Source organism: Odontesthes bonariensis, chromosome 18 (genome assembly GCF_027942865.1).
Source record: "Odontesthes bonariensis isolate fOdoBon6 chromosome 18, fOdoBon6.hap1, whole genome shotgun sequence".
Taxonomy (NCBI): domain Eukaryota; kingdom Metazoa; phylum Chordata; class Actinopteri; order Atheriniformes; family Atherinopsidae; genus Odontesthes; species Odontesthes bonariensis.
This window is the reverse complement of record NC_134523.1, coordinates 4255902-4276318: the sequence shown is the minus strand read 5'-3', so window position 1 is coordinate 4276318 and position 20417 is coordinate 4255902. Positions and strand designations below refer to the sequence as shown.

Sequence of the window (20417 nt, the reverse complement as noted above, 5' to 3'; positions counted from 1 at the left end):
TTTTAAGCTGATAATCTGCTTTCAGAATTTTTACCTATTAAATTCAATGTCACAATGCAAATGTTTTGCTATTCATCGCATGTTTAGCATTGGACTTTATTTTAACTGTAACAGTTGCTGCTGCTGTAACTGCTATTAGCTAGCTTAATAGCCCGCAAGCTAGCAAAGCTAACTGTGTAAATGTTTTCTGTGTTTCTTGCCAACTGCCATTCATATATGTGTGTTTGTTATACTGTTCAGCTAATACTATCATGACTTGGAGCCGTACATAAGGCATATCATATGTTCTGCTTTGTGCTTCGTGTATTGTGCCTTTTGTGGGCCATTTTGGCATTGAATGCTGCTCTTGATAGTTTCCGGCTGTGTTTGACTGTTATCAGGCAGCAGCAGCTCGGTGCTGAGCTGACCCACATTTACAGTTCTCTGACTGCTGCAAGCATGGCTCCGCACCAGGCACCTACTATATAAATGCTGCTTTACAGTACGTATTACAGCTGTAAGTGAATATTCTTAGCATTTAAAACTTATACATATCCCAGTGTACCTTTTTTTTTTTGAAGAGAAAAAGGAAGAAAAAACAAAGTCCTGTTTGCTTGTTCTCTGTATGCAAGTGTTCCCATTTACAGATACTTGAATGGTTTTGCATTGTAAATAGTGTGTGGCAGGTTGACAGAAGGCTGTTACCTGATTTGAATGGCTCTTTTAGATTCATTTGGTCCTGTTTATTGGATTCAGTTAACTCGTCTTTCATAAAGGAACAATTGGATTGGCTCAGTATTGGAAAGCCGCATTAGCTTGCACACGTACGTGGCTGACATGCATTTTTCTTTTAGAAATGCCATCTAAATGTCAGAATCAGTCACCATGCATGTTGTCAAATGTCATAAAAATTGGTGTTCTTTCATATTTGATTTTATCAAGGCTTAAAAAGAATAGGTTTGTGCATTAAACTCGATGGAGAGGGTAAGCCATACAACAGCTGGAGTTCTGTATTGATAGTGTTTTTTGTCGGCCTCCTCGGAGGGCTCAGATGTCCCTTCTCGATATGGTAAACTTCATCCAAACATGATTAAGCGAGTAGGCTCTATTGCATTTGCAGCTTGTACAAATTCCTTTAAAGATACGGCAGTACTCTTTTGCTCTTAGCCATGATTAGATTTTCATGTTAACTCTTCTCGTCTGCTCTCCTGAAACCAGCAGCAGTGTGTCTACTGTTTTTACAGCCCAAGTATATGTGGCACCTGTTTGGTAATCAAAGACATTTGTGGTAAAAGTGGCTTATGTTTCATATTGTAGCTGTTTCCTTTTGTCTAAGTAAAGCCTGAAGCAATCGATACATTGCAGCCTTGAGATATTGTTGTTATTGGCTTTGTTTATTATACGAGGCTAGTGTTGTTGTGCTCATAATCTTTATCGAATGATTTCCACGGACAAAGAATGCACACAAGAGGTGTTGGGACTGATAACAGGGTTTAAATCATTCATCAATGTCCAGATACCCATCCAGATACCACAACCTTTGCTACCTGCCACACTCCCTCTGGGCTTCTCACATCCTTCACCCTTCGTAAAACCTCCGCCGTCTAAGACCTTGAAGCTCCAAAAGGAGCGCAGCACAGATATTTGTAGCAGCAACATATTGTGTTGTATTTTTCTGAATACATGAAGGGGATTGTGGGAGAGGTGTGAAACTTCTCAGCTCACGTGTGAAGGTGTTTGAAATGTTTCACAGTAATGGAGCTAATGTTTCTTTTAGTGAGCAGATGAAGCAGAAAACCCAACGCAGTTCTAATTCTGGAAATTGAGAAGTGACGATGAGTTTAGCCACCAGTGTTTTTGACGACTTGCTACCCCGTAGCTACAACGGGTTATGTGTTCTGTTTTTAAGCTGCCACGCTTACACGTACCGCCAATACCTGAAGTGTGTAATGGGTAAAAAAAACTAGAAAATCAAGTTTTTAAGAATGAGATTGTAAAATATGCCCTTGTAAAATAGAGCGGTAGGGCCATTTTTTTTCTAGGAATAGTGTTCCTGTTACTCTGCTGGTTGTAACCACTTTGCCCTGTTAAAAATGTTTATTTCCTTGGTCTAATATGTGGTTTTCTGATATCTTTTCTCTTTAGACTTTGACTGGAGCTACTTCTGGTCGTGGAGTTACTTCGTGGACTACGTGCTGTGCGTGCTGTCCTTCACCGCGGTGGCGGCCTACATCACCTACCTCCTCCTGGACTCTGCGCTGTTTGTGGAGACCCTGGGCTTCCTAGCTGTATTCACCGAAGCAATGCTGGGCACGCCACAGCTCTACTGCAATTACCAGAATAAATCCACAGAAGGCATGAGGTACAGATTTAATACACGTCAGTATAGAACTTAGTTTTTTTTTTTTTTTTGGTATTAGTGCAGCAGAGATGAGTGTTTTGCAAAGGTGTGGATGTAAAGAGCAACATGTACGCCTAAACTGAAAGGCTACAATGGTATGTGATTTGAATCGCTTTGATGCTAGTATTTTCCTCTTCTGACGCATTTCTAAAGGTTTGGAGCGATTTAGTCAATCAGTATTTTGGCATCTTCACAGGCATTCAGGTTGCTGTTTATAAATGTCATCTCCCCTTATTTTGCACTCATTTTGCCCCTTGTAACGTCACACTTCCTGTGCATTTCTGTCAGGACTATACATTCAGCCTAGGAGCCCTGGCAAGTTTCACACCAAATGTGCTGAGCAAACTTTTTTTGTGTCGCTAGGTGTTCATAGATGTTGACGTTATTTAATAACAGTCGCACTGTTTGAGCTGTCACATGCCGGGGGATTTTTTTTTCAGGAAGACTGCAGCTCTGGTTTGTGGCTCTGTGGTTCTATACCTCCTGATAAGTGCTTCATCTTTGTCTCTGCTGTTTTTAGGTTGGATGTTTGGGATGGCTTTTCCTCTACCTGAAGTGTCATATCACTTTTCTTGTTTGGGGCTTGTTTTTTTTTTCTACATAGTCTCATAGCCTAACTCTAAAGTCTGTTTTTTTTTAAAAATTTACTTGTTTGCTTAAAAGTGATACAATTCTAAATCAGGGTTAGGGTTGAAGTAATTATTGCACAAAAGTGTACATCACTTCTGTTGTAAATCAGAGACTAATAAGCCTGCATCATCCATTCGCTCTGCTTTCAAACAGCATACAGATCCAACTTCAGCAGCAATTATCGGTCTCTGACGTGGATGTGCACACTCTTCTTTACAGTCTCGTTTCAGTTCATTGAGTTCTGCAGAGTTTGTTTGTGCACATCTCTCTAAAGGTCCCACCACAGCATCTCTGTCAGGCTGAGGTCTTTAGCTGTCAGGCAGACGGCCTCACATTTGACTCTGGAATACTTTGGTATACAGAGGAGTTCATGGTGGACTCATTGACTGCAAGGTGTCCAGGTCCTGTGGCTGCATAACCAGCCCACATCATCAGCCCTCCACCACCGTGCTCAACAGCTGGTGTGAGGTGTTTGTGCTGATATGCTGTGTTTGGTTTCCTCCAAACGTGCTGCTGTGCTTTATGACCAAACATCTCCACTTTGGGCTCATCTGTCCAAAGGACATTGTTCCAGAAGTCTTGTGGTTTGTTCAGATGTGACTTTACAAACCGAAGCTGTGCTGCCATGTTCTTTTAAGAGAGAAGAGGCTTTCTCCTGCAACCCTTCCAAACAAGCCGTACTTGTTCAGTCTTTTTCTAATTGTTAATTAATATTTAACATGCCGACTGAGGCCTGTGGAGTCTGAGATGTAGCTCTTGGTTGTTGTCTTTTTACAGTTTCTCTAAGCATTGCACGGCCTGACTTTGGGGTGAACTTGCTGGGATGTCCAGTCCTGGGAAGACTGGCAGCTGTTTGAATGTTTTCCATCTCTGAATAATCTTTCTCATATCCCTTCTTAGATTGATGGGCAGCAACAATTTCTTATTTTGTCTTTCCTCCTTGGTATTGTGTGAACACACACCTGAATGTTCCCTACAAGCAAACTGCCTAAACCTTAGCTGTTGTAGAGGTGACGATCAGTTGATAAAATGCATTTGATTAGCCCTACTGAGTGCTGCCTACCCTTTTAATTCCCATGGAAGCTGTAAAAGTGGATGTAGTTCTTCGCATACTGCCACTGCATCTAGTTTATATCAAGTAAACAATTACACGGTGTAATATGTCGTGTGTTGTTGTTCATCAGAGGTTTATCTACCTCATTTTCCAGTAGTTTATTTGTTCGTGTCCTGAAATGTAAAACATTAGTGATAGAAAGGGGGTGTACTTTCCTTTTCACATGACCACATGTCATAGGGTTTTAACAACAGAATCAAAAACTCTTTATTTTGGGGGAAAAATATACTTATTTTTGATTAATACGGTTAAATTCTCAGACATTCGTCAGACAGACTGCATGTAGATAAGCAGCTCCATCAACGCTGTATTTAAGCTGCAGGCTGGGAAAAAGCCAGCATTCAGAGGACCTGATGAGGACCAAATGTTCAGAGTAATTAACGATTGTTCCTCCCAAGTTTCCGAAACAAATAAACAGACTTTGAAGAGTGGTTATTGACCATTCAGTCTCTCTTTCCCCAACTATTAAGGCCCGAGAGCCGGTCGGATGGAAATTTAAACAGCCTTTATCGTCTCCATCATCAATGATAAAGTCTTGCTGAGTAATGATGAGTAATGTTTTGTTAATGAGTGCCACTTCCATCACTGGCAGCTCTGAAGGTGTTGCACTGTCACACACTAAAGTGCCTTTGTGATGATTACATTGTCTCATGTATGATCATTAACACTGACGCATGCCTATTAAGCTTTCTGGCAGCTTTCTGGCAGGAAGAAAGGTAGGGGGCTCCTGACAGCTATTTATTAAGTTTACACGACAATAGGCCCACTCAAGTTCCACCTGAAAAGTCAATATGTTAATGAGGTATTCTGCCTGGATCCATCTTTTGCTAATGTGTCATTTTGGCTCATTATGGCAGGCTGTAATTAGAGGCTCTGATGTTTTATAGATCTTTTTTTAATTTTTTTTTTTTTTAATTATAATTATTTTTTAATACGTTCAGTTTTAAAATCCAATACAATAGCTCTCTGAGGTACATACACTTTCATTTGAAAACTAATGAAGCGTCAGTGGAATTCAGCAATATCATTAAAGCAGATACAGTAAAGTCATTAAAGTTGGTACAAATAATTGGAGTGATTAAAGCGATAATGTCTGTAATGAAGGAAAGTGTGAGATTTTCCACAAAAGCCAAACATGCCTGATCAAAAGCCTTCTGGCTGTGTGTGTCCCGCCTCTCTGCTGGTTGGCTTTCTGCTGCGGACGGATAACAGAGCTCCAGCAGGGCGGCCTGTCCACTTAACCGGCCATGACAGCTCCCACGCTGGGCCTCTCCATCCCCTCTCCGTCTCATCTGTAATTTCTTCAAAAACTCCCTGCACTTCTTTCACTCCCCACACTTTATCTTCCATCTACATTGTCCTTCAGAGCTGCCTATAGTTTATAGTTGGGTCAGCTTTGGTTTCTCTGACATTACTAGTGTGTGTGTGCTGATCTATTTGATCACCTTTTGTTGAGGCTTGCTCTCCATGACACCTCCAGCCAGATGTTATATACACTGCTTCAGAAAGCATGTCGACAGGCCCGCAGGCAGAGTTGGAAACCTTCACCCTGTCAGGTTGGACATGTTTGAATACATAGCTGGTAGCATTGGAGGATGCCTTTGATCACAGCTGTACCCTTTAAAGCGAGTTTCGGCTGCTGCGGAGGGATAAATTGGTGTGTGTTCTTCTTCCATTATGGATTATTTCCCTGTGTTATTGTTGAAGCCTGTAAAGAAAGCATTTTTCCCCACTTATGTTTGCTCTTGATGTCTTTTTTAAAGAGAAGCCATTTATTTTCTGTTGTCGAGCCTAGCAGCAACAGGAAGTGTTGGTGGCGTCTCTTTGTTTTTCCCCCTTGAAGAAAAACTAATCAATGACTACCGACAGCTCTTAAATGACGGGTATTTTAAAGTCTTGGCCAGATGATGAATTTTCCCATAATGTGGTCACCTTGGTAACAGAAAGTATGGGCGGTATAACAGCTTCCGCTCCACTTCCACATTGCAGGGGACGGATGATGGAATGGATGGATGGAGTTGCAACCTTCCAGCCGTTCTCTGAGGACTGAACTCTGTCCCTTTCACTCCTCCATACGATGCAGCATCACCTTGGAGCACATTTCGACGTCTGTAACAGACCCTTATATCAGGATTTCACATTCTTTCTGACTTTAACCACGTCTGTTGCCCAGAGTCGCCACATAATTGCACGATCACTCCATGGTGACCGCCATATATTTCATATGTCTGGAGGTGCTTGAACAGAAAAGGGGAAAGGGAAGGTAAATTTGAGTATCTGAAGAGTCTTGTTTTTGTGTTTTCCAGCCACAAAAATGAGCTCCGGTACAGACGTAGTCATCGTTTTGTCTTGTGCAAATGTAGGAATTCAATCTAATGGAAGTTTCTTCTCAACAGTACGTCTTTTATACATTATAATCAGTCAAGTTATTCTTGCTCTTGAACATTTAAGTACCGTCATTTTAAAGAAAAAAAATGTTATGCAGCAGTAATATGCTTTGTTAAATGTGCTGTATAAACATTTTTAAATGTTAAATGGTGTTTTGTGCTGTGCAGGTGCAGCAGCCGCAGAAGAATTACGTGAGGACTGTCATTTCCAGTTTGGTTTGTTGTTTGTGTCCTCTCCTCTCTGTGTGCGTAACCTGTTGAGGCTGACAGGCTGTTGCTAGGTTACTTTACCTTAGCACTCCGCTCAAGGTGTGTGTGTGTGTGTGTGTGTGTGTGTGTGTGTGTGTGTGTGTGTGTGTGTGTGTGTGTGTGTTTGTGTGTTTAGCGATATGAAGCAGATGCCTACAAAATGAGGACATTGTGTCTTTAAAGGGCAGTTTGGAGGGTTAGCGCTTGAGTGCAGGGTTCAGATTGTGTGTGTTTGTGTTCTAGCTCTGCAGAAGTGTGAGATGAAGATCTGTTTGGATGAGTAAGTGTGCAGAGGTAAAAGTAAACGGTGTCTAAATGCCTAAAATTTATTTAAGAAAAAAAAAAAAAAAATAGACCAAGAAAACCAAGCAAAGTGCAGCCCTAACCATATTAATGTCCCCACCAGCGTGCATCCTAAGTGTTTGACAACTTTCTAGTGCTCGCATCTTTATTCTTGCAGCTGGAAGCTTTTCCAACCTCCAAAGTAGGCAGGGGGGATAGTTTCCAGCCAGGGTTAAAGTTGGAATGAATCATGTTGGATGTCCTCAGTTTAAACACACTCCAGGGCTGAACCATAACACACTGTCAGTAGAAAAGCAGTTTTTAATCATGAAATATGAGTGGAGTTCAAGGGGAGGTTGAAGAGTCTGACTTTGTCCCATGAGGACAGAGCTGAAGGCATTTAGTATTTATCTGAAGTTAATTCATCCTCAGGATCCCCGTTACCCTCCTTGATAGCTGCCTCCTTACCATAGTGGGTGCTCAACAGGTTTGCAACACCGCCACTCATACATTGTATATGTGATGATAGCACTGTTCTTCGTCCCAACCAATGGTCTATTCTTTATTCTGACTGGTTTTTAAGTACATTCCCCAGCCTGAAACTACCCTAAAGCGCCCGAGATACCGCAGTTCACAACTTTGATTTCCATTCAGTTTTGGTCGGTTGACATTTTTGTTGGCTTTTGATTGCGTCTTTGAGGCCTCTTCAACGTGACAACAAGTCCATGTGTATTGCAGCACGATGTAACTTCTTGAGCGTTATTTTAAACCCACCTATGATGTTGCTCTGAATGTCACACATCCTGCTATCGAACATTCCCAAATCGATCGGACTGTCCACAGTTTATTCACGACACAGCAGCACATCCAGTACCAGTCGGGGCAGGAAAAACTCCAGCAAGTGTGTGTGTGTGTGTGTGTGTGTGATGGTTCATTACGGCAAACAAAAGGTGAACAAATATGAACAGGTAATTGTCCGTCACACAGAACAAAGGTGTGCTCGGTCGTGTTCAGGTGGCACACGCAGCTGTTGGAGCTGTTTAGTTGTAGATGTTGTTAGATGTGTGGCTGAATAAAAGACCATGCTTTCGTCAGAATCGTGTAACCCTAAAAAAAACTAGTCCGCATCCACAAAACTGTCCAGTTAACACACATAGATGTCCATCTAGGATATCCTTATTTAAAGCTCGGTTAAAATAAACTCACTGGGGTGGTCGGTGGCGTTGTGGGTTGAGCAGGCGCCCCATGTACAAGAGGCCACAGTCCTCGCTGCAGCTGGCACCGGTTCGAGTCCGGCATCGGGCGGCCCCTTGCTGCATGTCGTTCCCCCTCTCTGTGCCCCCTACTTCCTGTCTCTCCTAACTGTCCTATCCATTAAAGGCATAAAAGCCCCAAAAAATAAATAAACTCACTGATAGCAGCTGAAGGAAGGCAGGCAGGCTTGCTTCACTATTGTACACTGTGACCACAAGCTGAGCCAAGCTGTCTGGTTTTCAACCATAAAGTTTCTCATTTATAAACCCAACCTTTCCCCGTGCCACGGTCTCCTAATAAACTTAACCCTGTCTGACCCAAGGTTAATTATTTGGGTAAAATCATGTCTCCTGGTCCCAGGGGAGCCCGATCAAGCCTGGCTCAAGCACGGGAGGTGACAGTGGAAACCCGACTGGCCCTGGCACTCAGCTTTGGAAACTATTTGAAATTATTTTTATTTAACATCAAGGATGGTCCAGTGTCACGAAAGGCAACGATAGAGAAAGCACTGAGATTTGAGTTTTAGCGTTTTGAGATTGGGAGCAGCTCCACTCAGATACTTGTTTTTCATTCAGTTCGAAGCCTTCTTAAGAAAAAAGGACTGTTTGACTGCATCCGTTGAATCTGTGAGTTCAGGCATCGCTGGGCCACATCCAACTTTGATAAGACATCCCACAGTGTTGGCCTGTTTATAATATAGCACAGGGCTGTCACAATATCATATTTTCACGGTTCTAAAGATATTTTGCTAATTCGCCTTTTTTTTTCTAATGTTTTTTCTCTTCAAAAGAGCGTAACAGTTGTACAAAAGATCCCATTTGCAATTTCTGCTTTGATTTTACAGATTCCAATCAAATAACGACATTTCCAAAAGCATATAATAATATATAATAAAATAAAATGTATCAATATTTCATTCTTTTGATGTCGCCATCATCATTGGCACCTGTATATTGCAACTTAAGAGAAAAAAAATCTTCAAATTATAGAATGAAACAATACAAATGCAGCTAATGAGAACAATGTGGGACCATTAAATCACAAGTGTGACAGAAACTAGCTCAAACTTAAAACTAAATTAGATGAATCACATCCTCACAAACACCCGATCTGCCCTTATGAGTCAGTTTTTAGACGCATTAAAGTGAAGGGTTCAAGTAAAACTGAAGATACTTCAAAGGTATAATAGTTTAATGAAATGTATCATTGTTGGTGAACAATGATACATTTCATTAAACCAAACAAAAGGTTTCACCTTTTATTTGGACTTGGCTGGTTTACGGCTCATTCAACCCGAAGAAAATAGAGAAGTCACAGTGGAGCTTTTTAAAAAAAGAAAAAAAAAAAAAAAAGACGAGGCTGATGAACCGAAGACAGATCCGATGATTACAAGTCATGTAATGATATGAACCGCTGTATTCAAGCTCAGAGGCCCCGCTGGTGTTCTTTACCATAATTAGGAAAAAGCCTAATTAGCACTTACTCTTACTTCTAAATAAGTTAAGTTCATAATTGGAGAGTCCTAATAATGACCCCCCCCACCCCCCTCACAGTAGATCAGTAACACGTAGAAATTCTCTTCACTCTTTGAAGCCAGTTGGAACTGGATGTTGAACCAGGTGAGGCAACCTCAGCCAGTGTTACTGTAAATATTTGTGAAGGCAGATGCTTTATGGCGGACTGGATGGAAGGTGTACGCGTTGGTGTATGTGCATTAGGGGATAAGATGGTGTTTTTGTGTAAACTGTTTTCAGGCTGCTGCTGCTGCTATAATTAGACGGTCCTGAGCCTGCAGAACCAGCGGTACATACCGATGCTGACCAGCCCGCCATAAATAAAACACAACAACACAAACACAAAACAGAGAGCTGGGACATCCAGACAGCCAACTGCAGCCGTATAAGGACTGTGGTGTTGAGCAGCATCCCAGTATGCTAGATAACGGTGCCAGAGCCTTATTTAGCCTGCAGGCTGCTGTCCACACACTCAGCCACGTGCTGCGATGGAGCTCAGTTGACTACTGATCCTGCCGGCTGGTCGGCCCTGTGACCCGGTGCACGGTGCTGCTGTGTGCAGCAGAACCTCGGCTCCCTCTGTCCAGCCCATCATCCCTCCATCTGCTCAGGTCACTCGGGGTGCTTTCTCCTTCCAATGAATGAAGATTAGATTTATCTCTGTTCTTTCAGAGTTAATGTCCTGGTGCGGTTGAGCGAAAAAACAATAGTAAGGGCATAAAAAGGGGCCGAACTGAATTCCAGATAAGTGGAACCTGCTCTTAAATGCAGGCCGTGCAGAGCAAAATCTGCAAACATTCATCATCATCAGTTTGCTCTTCTAAAGGGTAACTTTATCGTTTTTAAAAGCCTCAGCAGATATCCACCTGCTCAGTTTAATGGTTTCTCCCCTCAAAACTGGTCAGAAATCAGTTGTATTCCCACTTCATGAGTTTACATGAATGTGTGTTTATAAAATTAAAAAAAAAAAATATCATAACAAAACATATGAAGAGTTGAAGTGACCGCACAGACCAGACACTTTCTGGTTCTGCTGTAAAAGACCGACGGTCGGAGTAAAAGTTCAGCGGAAAGTGATGCGTTTAAGGCACACTCGATCCAGACGCATATGGTCTCAGTATGAATGAATCACCCTGGCCGAAACTGAACCTCGTACAACAGTCTTCTCTAATTTCCATTCCTAATAATCTGAAACGGGCCATATTGCCTGTTTGTCATACACTAATCCAGTGGTTCCCAAACCTTTTGTGCCCAAGGCACACCAAAGGACAAGTAAAAATCTCAAGGCACACCTATTGTGTAAAATAGCCCTTATAACACGTGTTATCACTCATATAATGTAAAATATCTGTAAATGTGCATAATTATTTACTAATGCCAAATAGAATGTGACAAAGAAAACTATATTACTCATGAAATATTTATAAACCGAATATTTCAAAAATGAATTTGAAACTTTATCAAATTAGGCTTCATCAAAGCAGCAACACTCTCATTTAAACCAGTCACAAAATTAAAAATGAGGCAAAGGAAACTCAGCAGAAATTCAGCACAGACTGTCACTGCAAGGAAACTGTATTGTTCATGGTCCTAAACTACAAATTATCAATGTAACATTTCAGCAATCAGTGAAACATGTGCGATTGTAAATATTTTTGCCTACACACAAATTAGTGAGATACATGTGCCTGTCGGGGCGCGCAGATTTGTTTTAATCCTCGGTGGCACTGAGCAGAGGGCCACTCGCACCTCCTGTTCAACAGAGAGCCGTGCACTCCTGTTGTTCTTCATGTTTAACCAGAGTAGAGAACGCCGACTCACACAGGTAGGTAGTGGGGAAAGGAAGAAGTTGCTCAATCGTGTGGTGGGAGATGCTTAGGTAGTAAGATGTAGAAGCATTAGCTAACTAGCAGTTAAGTTAGCATCAGCTAACTTCTCCCGACAGGACGCACTCGGACTGAGGATTGTTGACATCCCCGGTCCAACTGAAGCCATAAGATGATAACTTTCATGATGCTGTGTGCTGACAGTTTTTTTTTCTCTTTTCTTTCGGTGGGGGTTTGTCAGCAGTCTCTGCTCTGGTGGTTGGTGGTTTGCTCCGCACCAGAAAGCGCTCCATTTTCCCTATTTCTCTGTTTTAAAGTTGTCCTTCAGCCTTTGATGTGTCACGGTCTCATGATTCCCACCTGCGCAACTGTGTTAACAGCGAAATATTTAGCCTGGGTGCCAGCAGAACTTAGCCCCGCCCATAAAATTTTTGGTCGGGAAGTTCGGTCTGGCTCTGCTCAGTTGGGAAATCATTATGCCCGACATCGAATCAGTCGACCCAATCAGATTGCCAGGGCGGGCTTTATACGATGATGGACAGATGATCAACAGGGACATTGTCGACTACGTCACTAAAGAGCGCTTGGTTTGACTTCGTTTGAAACAAACATGGCTGCCGCTGGAGAGCTAGGGTGTGTAGATTCTGCCATCGAGTCTGTTCTACAGGATCTCCACATTGCATTCGTTTTGAAAGACGAACAGAGGAACGCGATAAAGGCTTTTATCGATAGAAAAGATGTTTTTGCCGTCCTTCCTACAACAAGTGTGTGTGGCTTAATCTATGTCACACACTACGTTGCTCTGATTGGTTGTAGGTCTGTCCAATTGAGCGAAGAGGCATTTTTTCTCCTGGTTCGGTTGAAACACGCCCCATACTCAAATCTCTATCCAGCTGCATCAGACTCACATTCTGACTAGAATCGTGAGTATGATGTAGTCAGGCTACGAAATATGGATTTTTTTTAAATAATTGTTTTTATGTATAGAGTTTGCCTCTGTATTATGAAATGAGTGCATACAAAGTACTGATATTGTAAATTAAAAAATAATTATTTTTGTGTAGTTGTATATTGCAATAATAACGTATGGTTGTCACAAAATACCACGGCACACCAGTGCACACAGTTTGGGAACCACTGCACTAATTAATCCAACTGTCACACGCTCTGTGTTCTAAATGATTCAATACAGGAGTAATATATCAACCTTTGGATGTTAGATGACGGCACAAAGCGTTGCAGTTTTTATAGTCGAGCATAATAAATAGTTTTTGTTCCTCATTTTCTTTTCTCAAACATGCCCGGTTGCATCTTATGTCATCCATTTAGACGTCCAAAACTGTTTGCAAGAGTTTAAGACCCATCACGCGATGTTTTCCACAGTCCTTTCACTTTTCTACTATGTTCATTGTGAGGAGGAAGATGGAGTCTTTTTCAGTGACGTTTAATCCGAAAACAAATATACATGAAACAAACTAGGCCTGTCACGATAACAAATTTTGCTGGACGATAAATTGTCTCACAAATTATTGCGATAAGCGATAATATTGTCGTTCTGAGATCATCTAATACAATGATAATGGTATAATAATGCAGGTACACCTTTTCAAAGAGAAATAAACTTTTATTTTTAAAGAATATTTAACACTAGAACACAATAAATGAACAAACAACCAAAAACAATAAATAAAACGGACTACAGTCTGTCAAATGTTTGGAGCATTCGTTGAAATTCTGACTTTTCGACGATGCTAAAGGGCAGCATCTCTTTAGCAATGAAGCGAACTACACTGTCTGTGAGTGTAATCCATTTCGCACTGTCCTGTTTGTACTTCGTTTGTTGACTAAACGCCCCAGTGACTGTGCTCTGTCCGGAAGAGCATGGCCCACTTGTTGTGTTTTTTTTACCCAACTGGGAAAACTGCAGCGGATGATTGTGTTTTAGATGCATATGCATGTTTGTTGTGTTGCCGCTTTTAATTGCGACTGTTTTCCAACAAATGCGACACACCGACTCGCACAGATTCAGTGGTTCACCACGGGCATTCGGTTTAAATCCGAAATGCTCCCACACTGCAGCTGTCGCGTTTGGCTTAGAAACCAATTCCATCTTTTTTGTCTTTATTTGGCGTAGCCTAGTCGAACTCGCAACTAGCTTTCTCTCTGCCTAGTGCCTATACTTCTCACGCGGCTCTTTAACTGCACTCTGTGCCTCCCCCCACACCATGCGAGTGACAAGTGACTGACATGAGGGTTCACTCATCGTTACTCTGAAGGACCCGAGAGGGAGAGAGAGGCTGTGTTCGAAACCGCATACTTCTCCTACTACTCATACTGACTTTTTTCCCAAATGCATACTTGATTCGCCAAAATGTTGGGTATGCATCATGAGGTTACTACTCATACTCCCCAAGATGCAACGTAACGTGACGTCGCCGATCGTCATTTCCTGTCAAAACGGCAGTTTCAAACTAGCTACAACGAGGGTAGGTTCACTTCCTGTTTTCAAAACAAAAGCACCAATTGTATCGTATTGGCTTTCCCTATGATAAAAGGCAACGGGTATTTTATTTTGTGAAAATAACCGGAAGTGCGTTGCTCACTGCGGCTAGCTTTAGTAGCGCCGAATTCGTGGGAACAAAATTGTAAACAGCCGGTATTTTGTCAGGTTTTCAACACGTTGGGGATCTAAACGACTACTTTCTCGCCTGAAAATGTTTCAAATGTTGCTAAAGTTTACAGAGTTTAGAGCTTAAGCGAAATCAGCTTCAGGCCGGCTGATTTCGGCTCGGGCAGGAGCGAAATGCATTGTGGGTAAACGCTCTATCTGATCGATGAGTATGCCGTATTTTAATTATCATGCGATTAATTGATTTATTGATTATTGCGACAGGCCCAAAACAAACATTACTTAGTTTTGTTGCATGTTCCTCTATTGCAGGGGTACAATGGCTTCCAACCGAGCTCTTAACACTGACCAGGTTTATATAAGCTCTGAAACTCTGGATTGCATTTAATCTATAAAGTTATTTCCACAGGTATACCTCTATCTTCCCTTTAACTTATCCCAGTGTTGCTTCACAACGCTCCTGTTGCCAGTTGTAGAAACACTGTGGCTCTTCTCCATCTCCTTTACTTCAGCCCAGAGCTCAGCATGCTCTCCTCCACCACATCCCCCTTCTGAAGGTGACAAATAAGTAGCCAGACATGTTTGCATGTTTGCCCAACCTTCACCGGGTTTGCTCTTATTAAGGAAGCGGCAGAGGAATTGATCAAACTCAAATCCTGCCTCTCCCGTCATCACCCGCAGGCACACATCATCATAACTGAGACAGCCGGCACAGAGGATCGGAGGGTGGGAGGACAGAGGTGGAAGGAAAAAGCAAACAGGTGTGGAGCTATTGAAAGGACGGAGGGGGCGAAGGATGAAGAATGGATGTGGGAAAAGGACTTGCTGTAAAGAGTGGGCTTTGATGAAAGGCGAAAGGAAGGTTCAGCAGCAAGGAGCTGGAAAGAAGCAAGAAGGGAGTACATGGAGGATAGCTAGATTCTCAAAAATCGGTCTTCCAAATGAAAAGGTTTAAGGTTGGGAAGACATGAATAATGGAAGAGGAGATTTGGCTGCAAATCTTTGTTCCAGCGGGGCTAAAACACAGACAGACAGCTACTAGATTACCTTTCCTCCATCCATCCCATCTGTTAACATGCTTATAGAAAGGCAGGGGATCTGCTAACCCACCCTGCTTCCTTTATCGTAACCTGCTGTTGAAATAGAATTTCACCCCTTGACGTGTTTATTTGACCTCGTTTGCTTAGAAGATGGGCGAGTGTCAGGACACGCATCAAAAATCAGTCACGAGTTCAAAAGCACTAAAATGCCTTGGAAAAAACGTTCTTTTATGAAAATGAAAAATTTTTTTTTTGCAACACAACTTGTCTCCCACTTTGAAGCTGCCAAATATTTTTAACTGTGAAGCAAATAAATAAGACCCCAAGCAACTTGTTTTTCTGCTGCTGTACAGTGATATTTAACTGCAGCATGATGCTGCCACCACCGTGCTTCACTGTGAGGATGGTGTGCTTGGGATGTTTAGGTCGCTACCGTACGCTGCGTTTTCCTTGAGGGACAATATGTTTAGTTAGGGCTGCGTGATAAAACACAGACACGCCCATCTATTAACACAAAACACTGTTTGAGCCCCCATCATGGAATAGAACTGCACGTGGTGGACAACAGTGGACCTGACAGGAGGCATAAAAGCAAGGGGGGAGACTGTTATCCTCCCAAACTATTTCTTTATACATTTTTTTGGGTTCATGGTTTATTTTGCTAATGAATGGTGAATCTTTTATGATGAGAACTCTGAAGCGTCAAAGTAGCAGTTATGTTCCATCTAATATTTAAAGAAACCTCTTTCAAGTGTCTGTTTTGATAAAGAAATCCCTCTAAACTGTGAGTTTTTTTTTTTTTTTGGACCAGCTGAGCCAGTAAATCGCTAGCAGTGGCTATTCTGGACGAGACACATAAATGGTCACGGTGTACCATTTTATCATTTTTACTGTGTCATAGTTTAAGATCTGAAATGATAAGCAACTGCAGGTCTTTCCAGAACAATTCATAAAGCTGTTATTTATATCTTATATCTACATATATCTACATCTTATTTATAAAAGTCTTTTTTCTTTCTTTTTTTTTTTTTTTTGTAAATAAGGTAAGGTTTTTATTGCAATTGGAAGCAACACTGGCCCGGAATTTCTGGAGTCAGGCAGTTGTTTCAGCCTTCAATCAGTATGAGCATTAATAGGGAGATTGGAGGTGTCGGGCGCTGTCTGAATCAGTTCTGCGGGTGACATCGATTCAAGAATCGCACTGTGCACCTGCTCCACAGAAATCACTTTGCAAGCACATTGCAATTTGAGGCAAGTCTGAGTTCTAACAAGCAGGTAAGAGTCGAGACAAAGAGCCTAATCGGCCTCAATCAGCAGCTGCACTTCAGGCCAGACGGCAGGCTGGAGTTACTGGAGTGGACACAATTTAGCCAATCAAGTGCACGTCAACTTGAAGTTAGTTGAAAGGCAGTTTTGTCTCCCACTGCTAACCAGGTTTCCTGCAGACTCGAATAGATCTCTTTATACCTGAACAAAAAAAATCTATTTTTGGATTAGTTTGGGGATAAACTAAGCACAAAACAAACCTCCTGCAAAGCTCTTTCAAAAAGCACCGACCCACCCACCACAGTGAAAGGCTTTTAAATGCCCCTGCGTGTGCTCGGTGAGAGCAGGTCGCTTTAAGAACCACATTAGTGATCACATTAGTCCTGTGTGTATGAGTGCACAGAGTGCTGGCTCAGTCCTTTTCTTTTGTCAGCAGCACGTACCTCCGCATCAAGCCAGATTAAGTTTTTGAGCTACAATAATACATTTTTGTAGCTGCTGCCATTAACAAGTGTGTAGCAAGTAACCCAAAAGGAGCCTTAAATGACTTGGGATGTTACGTCCTCACAACTGCGCCCAGTTGTTAATTGGGTTCTCCTCCTTCTCTCCCTATATGTGGCGCAAATAAAAAGTTTTTCATTTTAACCCCAGGGCTCGCTTCTTCTTCTACACTTCTCCTCAACTCCTCTCTGGTTAGACTTTGTTTTCCACCCCGTTAATTGAGTTCACAGTGGTACCAAGAAGATGACAGCCAGCGAGAGAAGATGAAGTCTATGCTCGAAGAGATTCTGTCCTTTCGAATCACACGAGGCACTTATATTTTACTGAGAAAATCACACGCTTCGTATGGACAGTTCGGTGTGTACCGGAAGCGTCCTTTATGAGCTTAATAGTTAGAAATGTCCGACAGTCACACAAGATACCAAGCTGGCAGCAAGCCAGCCCCCAGAGAGAAATCCTTATTGCAGCATCTCATGGTTTTACTGTGTCAGATTTGCTCGTTCCTGAGCTAGAAAAACGTACTTCTCACATATTTGCTGAACGGCGTGCATTCCCTTTACACTCTACCTTTCCCTCTTCTTTCCCTCCAGTATCAAGATGGTGTTGATGTGGACCAGCGGCGACACCTTTAAAACGGGCTACTTCCTGCTCACGCAGGCGCCCGTGCAGTTTTGGACGTGCGGCCTGCTGCAGGTCTTTGTGGACATCGCCATCCTGTTCCAGGTGTACTACTACAGCCGCTACCCACAGAAGCCGGTGTCCCACACCGTCTCCCACACCACCAGTGCCAAAGCCCTCTGAGAGTGGACGGACAGTCTTTGATAACACTCCAGAGGGAACGCATAAACATACATGAGTGCCAGAGCAGCTGGGGATGATGCACACACTCGCCCATTACTACACGTTCAACGCACTGGTGTCGGCGGCCATACCGGAGGGACGCTTGTTACACACAAAATCCACTTGTTTGTTCTATTTATTATACTACTTACTTGTTCTCAATGCGGTGAAATGCATGCATCTTGGAATGCAGACTCCTCGAGAAACATTCCCTTCAATCGGCCTGTGCATGTGTGCATTATGCACATACATTAGATAAACATGCACACACTGAGATCTGTGCCCAAGGGGTGTGGACCAGCTTTTGTCATCCACACATGCTGATGAATGTTGCATGGGCCCTCTGCCTTAAATCACACACCTCTAAACATGGGTTGTTGCATAACCAGCAATATATGTATATATATATATATCTATATAGGCTATATATATATATATATAAAATAAGAATCAGTCACACAATCTTTATATGAAACATTTCTGAATGTAGAGAATGGCATTTCTTGTAATGTTAACTCTTTAGACTGTTGGCCATGTGCCGGGACACAAACCAATAAAAGCCAAAAGGAGAGCAAAAGGAAAAAAAACAAAACCGGTCAGAAACAGAAATGGCCTTAAAACCTGCAGACACAAGAAAATCAAGCTTTGCTCGACAATGCTGTAGTTTTTGTACTAAAGCTATTGATGACTTTTATTTGTGTAATTGTTGTTTTCATGCCACAATGTGAAGAAAGGAAAAGCCACAAGCCTTGCTTCACCCGAGGGTCTCCGTAGGAGTGGTCCCTGCTGAGTTCTGCAGTCACTGAGTTCTTGTTAAAGCACAACACATGCCAGTCGTGAAGGTTTCTAGTTGCAGCTATTGTCTGCTCAGCCGATTTCGTCCTTTAGGTGTGGGGCTAGCTTACAAATATGAGCTGCTAAACACAAAAGGAAATTGGGTTTGCATTCATTCTTAACAACTTGTTTAGGATGAAGACAGCATTTTATACCCCAGCAGCCTGAAGGAATTGGTTTAGCAGGTTACACAGCCTCTCATTTATTAGAGCTTCATGCTGCATTCAGCAGAAATGGCAGAATATTGTTAGTCTTACCTGAGCGGGTTCATGAATTATTCGATAAGTGATGGCCCCATATTTTACATCATTCCTGAAAAACCAGCTTGCAGAATAAATGCAGGTTCTCTGATTTGTCACGCTGGCTCATATAAAACATGAGGCAAAGTAGCAGATTTTTAGCCCATCTATTTCTTCAGTTAATTTAGCTGTCCAAATGGTAATGTTAATAACTAAAAAAAAGCCTACAGACAAGTTTTTTTTTCTTCTTACTTTGCAGAATTATAAATAAGGTTTTGAGATTTGAGATCCATCAATGTGTTACGAATGATCAGAGAATTATGTGAATTCTTCGCATTCAAGCTCTTTGGTCAAAAAAAAAAAAAGCCTCTAACGCCCACTAACGGCTTGCTTTTAAGAGCAATGGGAAAGTGTTTAATGGGCATTCAGTCCTGTGTCATAGCACTGCAGTGGTCGTGGTAATTGATCGGCCTCGGCTCCCATGGGCATCGGTGGGAACACAACACCCTAATTTCCACTTTAGGTGCTATTGTCTTTACAGAAACACTTGTTAAACTGTAACGGAGGCTCTAAAACCTACAGCAACAACTCGAGGGCAAAAAAAGACAAGATTGATTTATCTGATTGGCTGGCAACTCATTCTCAGTCGTGCTGGGTTGGGCTTACATCCACAGTTAAGTCAAAAAATTATAAACGAGGGATTATCTGAGTCGTGCTGATCAGAAACTGTGGTCTAACACACCCCATAGGAAACACTGTTATGCCTTCCCTTCATCATGGCGTGGTTATGGGCTTGTCCCCTATGACTTAAGTAGTTACTAAGTAGTTACTGGACTGATTTAAATATAAACATGTTACAACATGCAATGGGAAAGAATTCAATTAGCTTCTTTTTAGCAGGTGTGTCCCCATTTAGGGAACGTTTCAACACATTACATTTAGTGTAAAAATGGCATCAGTTACTCATAAATAGCACAATATGTATATAAAGATGGATGACACATTTCCATTCTTCCCCTGTATCACAGAGGCTAAAGTATGATAACATATGCACTGCCATCTAGCATAGCGGTGCAGCAGGGAGAAGAGATACTGAGGTCCACTCCCACCTCCTTCCTGGCCAAAATATAAGCTAGCCCTTTTGAATTGAAGCTAGCTCGGAGACAACCTTTGGGACTTTGTGGGACTGGTGTTGGCACCCTGCTGGCGAAAATAGTTTATATAAAGCCAATAAATGTTATATAGTAGCTGCTTGTTGTCTAGCTAGCTAGCTAGCTAAATATTAGCTTCTTTCTCCCCTTGGATGTGTTATTAGCATGCTAACTTTATAATTGACCTTGGTAATTAAGTTAGCTTAAAGTTCCCAAGCTCCAGTACAGTATAAAACAATTTTGTGGTTTGGAACAACCAGAAGTCGAACAATAACGCATAC

General features: G+C 42.0%; 1 protein-coding gene across 3 annotated transcripts in view; it reads left to right on the top strand.

Moving 5' to 3' along the window:
* The window catches only part of slc66a2 (solute carrier family 66 member 2), a 36040-nt gene extending 17735 nt beyond the window's left edge, over positions 1-18305 (top strand). For all 3 annotated transcript variants that reach the window (XM_075449508.1, XM_075449507.1, XM_075449506.1), the window contains 2 exons: positions 2125-2341; positions 17663-18305. In XM_075449508.1, the coding sequence (XP_075305623.1) occupies positions 2125-2341; positions 17663-17873 (428 nt within the window). In that variant the 3' untranslated portion in view covers positions 17874-18305. The remainder of the gene's footprint in view (positions 1-2124; positions 2342-17662) is intronic.
* The last annotated feature ends 2112 nt before the right edge of the window (positions 18306-20417 follow it).